At 37.8% G+C, this 9,036-nt stretch overlaps 1 protein-coding gene across 6 annotated transcripts in view; it reads left to right on the top strand.

Moving 5' to 3' along the window:
* The first annotated feature begins 4,221 nt into the window (after positions 1-4,221).
* The window catches only part of kirrel3b (kirre like nephrin family adhesion molecule 3b), a 1,066,676-nt gene continuing 1,061,861 nt past the window's right edge, over positions 4,222-9,036 (top strand). For all 6 annotated transcript variants that reach the window (XM_039764053.1, XM_039764052.1, XM_039764050.1 and 3 more), the window contains exon 1: positions 4,222-4,881. In XM_039764053.1, the coding sequence (XP_039619987.1) occupies positions 4,830-4,881 (52 nt within the window). In that variant the 5' untranslated portion in view covers positions 4,222-4,829. The remainder of the gene's footprint in view (positions 4,882-9,036) is intronic.

Raw genomic sequence — 9,036 nt, 5'->3', positions numbered from 1 at the left:
TACAGAACAGGCTTACACAGCTAGTACATTACATATATACAGTGGAACCTCAGGTCACGAATGTCTCGGAACATGTACAAATCAGGTTACGACCAAAAAGTTCGGCAAACTTTTGCATCTGTTCATGACCACACACTCGGGTGATGAAGAAGCCAGTTTCCCTTCCGGTTTGTATGCGCCGATGATTTCCGCACGTGTTCAGTCTCTCCCAGAACATTGTTCTCGGTCAGATGTGCATGCATGCAAGGTTAGTTTTCTCAGTTGTTTATGGTTTTGTTTTTGTATAAATTAAGGATTTTTCAAATCTGTGCTTAAAACTTATTAAAAAAAAGTGTTTACAGCAAGCAGTTCATAAGGCTATAGCGTGAACTCTTGCAATGTTAGTTTTCTCTGTTTAAGGTTTTCTCAGTTTTATTCAATGTTTTTACATTTAGTTTACTATTACACTGTGCATTCTATGGTATAATTAACCATTTTTGTGATTAAAAATGTTTAAAAAAAATATATTTACATACAGTTTGTATGGTCTGGAGCGAATTAATTGTATTTACATACAATCCTATGGGGGAAATTAGTTCAGGTCACCGAGGTTCCACTGTATGTATATATATATATATATATATATAATAGTATATATATATTATATATATATATATATATATAAAACATGTGTGTGTATGTATATATATACTGTATGTGTGTGTGTGTGTATATATATATATATATATATATATATATATATATATATATATATATATATACACTGCTCACAAAAATTAAAGGAACACTTTGAAGAAACACATTAGATACATCAGATCTCAATATGAAGTTGGATATCTATACAAATAACGACAGGGCAATGTCTTAGGAACAAAAGGATGCCAAGTCTTTTAATGGAAATAAAAGTTTTCTGCCTACAGAGGGCTCAATTGTTTAGACACCCTAAAATCAGAGTGAAATGAAGATGTGGCAGGCTAGTCCATTTTTCAAAAACTTAATTTCTGCTACTCAAAATGCTTTTCAGTATCTTGTGTGGCCCCCACGAGCTTGTATGCATGCTTGACAACATCGGGGCATGCTCCTAATGAGACGACGGATGGTGTCTTGTGGCATTTCCTCCCAGATCTGTATGAGGGCAACCCTGAGCTGTTGTACAGTCTGAGGAGCAACCTGGTGGCGCCTAATGGACCGAAACATAATGTCCCACAGATGTTCTATTGGGTTTAAGTTTGGGGATCGTGAAGGCCATTCAATTGTTTCAATTCCTTCATCCTCCAGGTACTGCCTGCATACTCTTGCCACATGAGGCCGGGCATTGTCGTGCATTAGGAGGAAACCAGGACCTACTGCACCAGCGTAGGGTCTGACAATGGGTCCAAGGATTTCATCCTGATACCTAATGCCAGTCAAGATGCCGTTGTCTAGCCTGTAGAGGTCTGTGAGTCGCTCCATGGATATGCCTCCAAGATCATCACTGACCCACCACCAAACCAGTCATGCTAAACGATGTTACAGGCAGCATAATATTCTCCACGGCTTCTCCTGACCCTTTCACGTCTTTCACATATACTCAGGGTGAACCTGCTCTCATCTGTGAAAAGCACAGGACGCCAGTGGTGGACCTGCCAATTCTGGTATTCTATGGCAAATGCCAATTGAGCTCCCTGGTGCTGTGCAGTGAGCACAGGGCGCAGTAGACATTTGGGCCCTTGGGTCACCCTCATGAAGTCTGTTTCTGGTTGTTTGGTCAGAGACATTCACACCAGTGGCCTGCTGGAGGTCATTTTGTAGGGCTCTGGCTGTGCTCATCCTGATCCTCCTTGCCCAAAGGAGCAGATACTGGTCCTGCTGATGTGTTATGGACCTTCTATGGCCCTCTCCAGCTCTCCTAGAGTAACTGCTTGTCTCCTAGAATCTCCTCCTTGCCCTTGAGACTGTGCAGGGAGACACAGCAAACCTTCTGGCAATGACACGTATTGATGTGCCATCCTGGAGAAGTTGGACTACCTGTGCAACCTCTGTAGGGTCCAGGTATTGCCTCATGCTACCAGTAGTGACACTGACTGTAGGCAAATGCAAAACTAGTGAAGAAAAGATGAGGAGGGAAAAATGTCAGTGGCCTCCACCTGTTAAACCATTCCTGTTTTGGGGGTCATCTCATTGTTGCCCCTCTAGTGCATCTGTTGTTAATTTCATCAACACCACAGCAGCTGAAACTGATTAACAACCCCCTCTGCTACTTAACTGACCAGATTAATATCCCATAAGTTTCATTGACTTTATGCTATTAATATCCCATAAGTTTCATTGACTTTATGCTATACTCTGATTAAAAAGTGTTCCTTTAATTCTTTTGAGCAGTTTATATATATATATATATATATATATATATATATATATATAGAGTATATATATATATATATATATATACAGTATATATATATATATATATATATATATGCAGTATATATATTTGAGAGAGAGAGAGAGTGAGCAGTTAAAACGGTTAAAAAAATCTAAATCACCCCGGGATTTGATATTATTGATGTCATTATACATTATGCATAGTACTGTTAACATCTTTGTATAGAATTTTTATGGGTTTTGTAATATTTTGTCAATAACAGTATAGTTACATTTTTATATCCATTTTTGGAGCCAACTTTTTCCAATATGAGTTCGAAGGGGAAGTGCTGCTTCGTCAGTACACCAAAGTTTTCAGCTTAGATCCCAGTTCTTGGCTTTAAATTGTGCCCTGTGCTGCCAGAATAGGTTTTAGGTCCCAATTGACATGCACCATTAAATTAGGAAAATGGATGGACAGGCTCTGATTTCATTCTACAAGTTAAAGACATGCATGCTATTCTGACTTATGATTAATTTGACTGGACTGTGGTACTCAAGCAGAGACTAATGCCACATTCAGAGTTTGTTTGATCTATCTATCTATCTATCTATCTATCTATCTATCTATCTATCTATCTATCTATCTATCTATCTATCTATCTATCTATCTATCTATCTATCTATCTTACGCATTTGTAGCCATTTCCAGAAACTTCTTTTTGTTTTCTTTTGCAGTGTAATCTGGATTTAGATGAAAGACCATTTAATAAGACTGCTTTATGAATTTTTTTATCGTTGCAGTAATAAACCACATTTATTATTCATTATACATACAACTATTACTTATTATAAAACAGTCCAGCTGTCAACACCCATAGCAAAACTCTGTAGTGTGAGACCTTCAAAATGTACTCATCTTGGTTTAGTATTTTTTAAAAGGAGATAAATAATTTATAGCTTTGGAACACACACTGCGATGGACTGGTGTCCTGTCCAGGTGCTTCTACCTTGTGTCCGATGATTGCTGGGAAAGGCTCCAGCTTCCCACAAACCTGTCCTGGAAAAGCAGGTTAAGAAAATGAATGGATGAGATAGTTTTGCAATAAGCAAGATACTTATAATTATTTATTGTCATTAAAAACTAATCAAAACAACTAACTGAAATTATATCCTTGTCTTATATACAATACTACCTTTAGTTTTATTTAAACTAAATAAAACTAAATCATTTAACAAGAACAGAATTCAAACAGAATCCTTCATGCCATTTAAAATACAGAGAAAAGAAAAAATGAAGCTAACAATACACTGAGAATAGATTTTGTTGAGAATAATGTAGATTAATAGAGTGGACTGGCATGGATTAAAGTAGTCAATGTGGCAATAAGAAATGTATAGAGACAATGACAGGCATGAATTTGTCAGAAAGGCTGACAGGCTGTGTTGTTAAAGTACCTCATCTCCCCCAGGAACAGATTCTGAAACTGGCTATTACTCAGAGACAAAGTAGAGACTCGGCTCTCCTTCAAACAGAGGGCTCCCACTCCATGGTCAGCATCCCACAGTGCATTTTAGTTGGCTACTTTGCAGCAGATTCAGGGCATTTTAATTTTTGACATGTATACTAAAAGTGAATGGTATACACATAGTCTGCGCAAGCCGCACATACAAACATGTGAGCGTGGGTGTGTACAGTATATATGTTGGTTGCATGTGTATGAATACACATTTTGTACTCTATATGTCCACTGTGTGTATATGTAAATATATTTTGTATGGCTTCCAGTGTAAAAGCAAGTAGTTTGTCAGCCTCTGAAGAGCTCTGGAATGTTGTCCGATTGATGTAGAGATGAGCCACTCCTGCTATACGCATTCACACAGATCACACATTTGCAATGACTTTCGTCCCTTCAGATCGGTGTTGTTTGCTCCTCTCTCTCATGGTAACACAGCTCCCTAAGAGATTAGGTCTCATTTCTTCAGCGCCTTGCTGAGGCACAGTCACTCATCCATCCACACGGCCAAGGAGCTGGAGGAGGGAGGGAGGAGCAAAGCTTTGTGAGCTCTCGGCGCTGAGCTGCTGCTGCTGCTGCGCCTGCTGCTGCTCGACTCTGAGCGGAGCGCGCGAGGATGATGCTCTGAAACTGAGAATGGACCGGCAGTCAATACGGGCGAGAGGCAGACGGAGGCATAGCTCACTAGAACGGGAAAACCGCTTGGTGCGGGATGCGTGCAACGCTTTGAGAGCTTCGGGTGCCGAGGTGGAAAAGAGATAAATAAAAAGGAAAAAAAAAAAAACTTGTCCGGGGCTGCAAGAAATAAAGAGGGGGATAGAGAAAGTGAGAGATATATCTGGAGAGAGAAACCCAGCAGACGGCAGTGAACTCTGTAGTAATCCACTGTACTGCACTCCGCCGGACTCCACTCGACTTCAATTCCACTTCTTACTTGTCGGTTGCTGTGATTACTTCTACCATCCAGCCATGAGACTAAGTGAAGCCTGCATCATTCTGCACTTGTGGTTAGCAGGACAAGGTAAAAAAAGAATCTTTCTTATATATACATATCTGTTTGTTGTGTGAATTAATTTTAAGACTTGCTTTTTTTAATTAAAAAGCTGGCATGGGTGGCAATACTGATCTCCGCATCCCTGGTTTCTTGAGCTGAAATGTTGTTTGGCGGTCGCGGCGGTTTGGGAGCACTACTGGATATAGTTAAGGTGCTAGAGGGGGTATAATAATGGAGGTGATAATAATGATGGTGTCTGTCTGCCTATCCCGTCGGGTGCGCATCGGTGTCTCTCTTGTAGGCACTTGCAGAGTTTGCGTTTTCGTTTGCCTGGGTGACATCGCCTGGCTTATCTGGGTTACTCACTTGATCTTTTATATGCTCTGTTGTTGCGCGCTGGAGTGACGTGCCTTTACTTAGACGGACACTTCTTATATTTTCCGTTTTCACCCTGGGAATTTAGAGCACATTAAACACCCGCCCTTTCCAGACACGCACTCATTCACAGTATTTACTTCTATAGATTCCTGACAGTAATGCCATAGCGTTGGCATTCTCCTTGATATGCTAGCCTTGCATTTTAGATTGCAGGAGGTTTTATTACTCGAAGGTCACTGCAAAGTGAGGAGAGATCATATGGACATGCTGGCAAGATACTCGCAGATAATTTGTATTTGAGTTAGAAGGACAGCTGTTCTCAACAAGTACTTTGCCAAGTTGTGCAAGATGGATGGCAATTTTGCGCTAAGGCAATTAATAAATATTACACAAGGCCATCTAGTGGCAGCAATACTCGCGCAACAAAACAAAAAAAAAAAGTAAGCTAAAACTTCAACACCTTCTCAAAAAGGCTACTAGTGGAAGCAAATCAATTTAACCACATCACAGAGGTTTTGATACTTGTGCAACTCAATAAATGCTTGTTAATTTTTTTCTCAAGGTCTCATTTAAAGCCGATCGATGTACTCGAGCATCCCGTAAACCTATGGCTGGTTTCGTCTTTAAAAAAAAAAAACAAACTTCAATTTTGCTTGTTCAGATTCTCTGCTTTTATGTTGAAAACTTCATTGCCACTTGACCTTTTCATGAGGCCACGCAACACGTTTGATTTGTCACTTCAGAGAGTCTTTGTGTGTGTCCTTTAATGGAGAGAAGCTGAGCTGTCAGAGATTTAGAAATCAGGTTCTGTATTTTCTGGAGTCAGAGAAGACTTGAAAGACATGAAACTATGAAAAAACACATCCACAGTCATGTCAGTGTAAAGAGTCAATGTCAAGAAATCTATCTATCTATCTATCTATCTATCTATCTATCTATCTATCTATCTATCTATCTATCTATCTATCTATCTATCTATCTATCTATCTATCTATCTATCTAAGTCGTTGTGTTTATAAATCCCTAAAATAAATCAAACATATGTATAGCTGACCCTTTACACTGACAATTTCATACAATGTAAACATACAAAAGTGTGCCATATCAACACAGCACGTGGATATTTTTTCCCTGGTTGAATTTTACATGGTGACACATACATACTCACACCTGTTTATTGCATGAACACATAAATATGCCTATTACTTTCCAACCTGCATATATAAATATTGTACATTCATGCACATAAATATATTTACGTGCAATCGCAGTACAGTTGTTTCAGTTAAAAAAAATCTGATTTCTTGTTTTTATTATAGTGCATGCATAGACAGAAACTCATAAAACACTGAGGTAAGCATCATTTACACACAGATTTGCTAATTTTTATACTGAGAGCAGACGTGTTCATATTTGGAGTGCTGCATTTAAAAACAGAGTTAACTGCTACTTTAATTTGCTGTAGTAAATTATATTTTTTATGTTATTGTATTTGCAAGTCTATGTCTTTGTACTGTGTATACTCATATTTGGATAAAATAACAGCTTTTAAAAGATTTATAAAATAGCTATAAAATAGAAAGATGACATTTTATGATAGATAGATAGAACGATGAAAGGCACTATATAACAGACAGATAATTGGCACGATAGACTGATAAATAGGTGAATGAAAGGCAATATATGATACATTTTTTGAAATTCCTTTATTAAACAAAAGAACAATATCAATAGTTATATATAATAGTAAACATGAGAAACACAACTAACAATCAGTGCAAGAAAAAAAAAAGTAAAAGATCTAATGGGAAGCCCCCATCACCAGTTCATGGTTAATTAGCTACTAACAACAGAGTACAACACTTCCCCACTGCCCCATATAAATTTAAAAGTGTTGATGCCATCAGTAAGTTCATAATATGCAAATTTGACTTTAATTCTGCATTATATGATTGATAAATAAATAGATAAATGCAAGGCACTATATGATAGATAGATGAAAGGCACTATTAGATTCATAGAGAGATATATAGTTAGATGAAAGCACTGAAAAACAGATGAGAAGCACTATATAATAGATCGATAAAAGGCACTATAAACAACTGATATGATAGATAGATAGATACTCCTGTAGTTGAACTCTCAAAGCATTAATAAAGTTCTTAACATTATTCTCACAAGGAATGTTTTAGGTAGCAGGAACATGTCTCAAGAGGCTGTCAGTTTTATTATCTCTTTTTATAGGTGTGCAGTGAGGAAAAGGGGCACTGTGAATCTTTTCCAGTTCGTTAAGCTTCTAGAGAGGGATGAGACAGACTGGGGGGTGCACTATCTCTGTGTTCAACTGCTCCCAGCAGACCGTTGTACTGTAGGTCACTTTTTACAAAGCAGCAACCTTCGCTTCCCCCAATGCTGTATGCTGCAGATGTGCAATAGTTTAGGCAACCAAAAGACTCCTATGGCATCTCTGGCACAGGCACAGTGTAAATTACCAAAAAGGTTTAACATGGGTAATTACTGGTATCAAGGGAGCGGTTTATGGCTGATAAAAGTATTTAGCTATAAATTCCAACAGTGAAAATGTCAGATAATGCATAAAAAAGGGAAAACTTGTTTTTTGGTCAGGGGAGCAAATAACAGTCTAACATCATGAACAAATGATAATTAAAAAATTTGCCTCTGCTCACACACCCTGAAACAAAAACATGTAACTAAAGGTAAAGAGGGACATATTTTAACTTGCTATGCTTTACAGTAATCTTCTTCCAGCTACCTTCATCAAAACTAATCTTTAAAGACTGCTGTGCTTTACAGTGATTTCTGCAACCTTGCTCTGTATTAAGCAGTGCTTATTGATTGATGAAAGGGTGTTATACTCAGGTGGGTTTTATTTTTATTTTTACAAATTTCACAATTTCCTCTTTTGAGGTACTGTGTATATATATATATACACACATATCTATCTATCTATCTATCTATCTATCTATCTATCTATCTATCTATCTATCTATCTATCTATCTATCTATCTATCTATCTATCTATCTATCTATCTAGCTATCTATCTATCTATCAGTTTTAATCTAATATAGCAGTCTCAAATCTGTCTTAATTCAGTTAAGGATCAGGTGTGAGGTTAGGAGACAGGGTTTTAATCCTGGACATGGTCTGTATGGAGTTTTCTAGTTCTCCACTTGTCACTCTTCTGATCTTCCTCATAAATCCTTCCAACTTGTAGGCTAGGTTTACTATTGACTCTAAATGGTTTTGTGAGTGGATGTGTCCTATAGAGAGCTGACACCGCATCCAGAGTTGGTTCCGATCTTTTGCCCTCTGTTACTCAGTTATATTCTGGCTTTTATGACCTTTACCTTTAAGAAGGTTCAAAAAATCGATGGATGGCTTGCTGTAGTGTTTATTTTGCCTTATTTCCTTTTATATATATATGACTGTATTAAAGCGGCAGGCTGCTCAGCTTCAGCTGAACATTTTTATTTGTTTCACTTCTTGCCGTTGTCAAGACAGTGTTACACAGTGATGTGACAATTTGATAGTGTTACTGGTATTAGTGAACTGTAACCGTATAGATTTCACTGTGTTTCTTCAATCTTTCAGATCTCGGGGGACATTGCAACAAATTAAATGGTTTTATAGAAGAAGCAGAGAGAGAGATGAGCTAAACCATTCACTCACCTCCACCTCTGTACATTTCAGTTTCATATTATCATTATTTCTTTTAACTGCTGTTTTACAAGAATATAACAATGTGAGGATAGGAGACTGAAGTAAAAATAATGCTGAGCAGA

Source organism: Polypterus senegalus, chromosome 9 (assembly GCF_016835505.1).
Source record: "Polypterus senegalus isolate Bchr_013 chromosome 9, ASM1683550v1, whole genome shotgun sequence".
Lineage (NCBI taxonomy): Eukaryota > Metazoa > Chordata > Cladistia > Polypteriformes > Polypteridae > Polypterus > Polypterus senegalus.
Note: the sequence above shows the minus strand (reverse complement) of the source record. Positions and strands in the feature narration are given on the sequence as shown.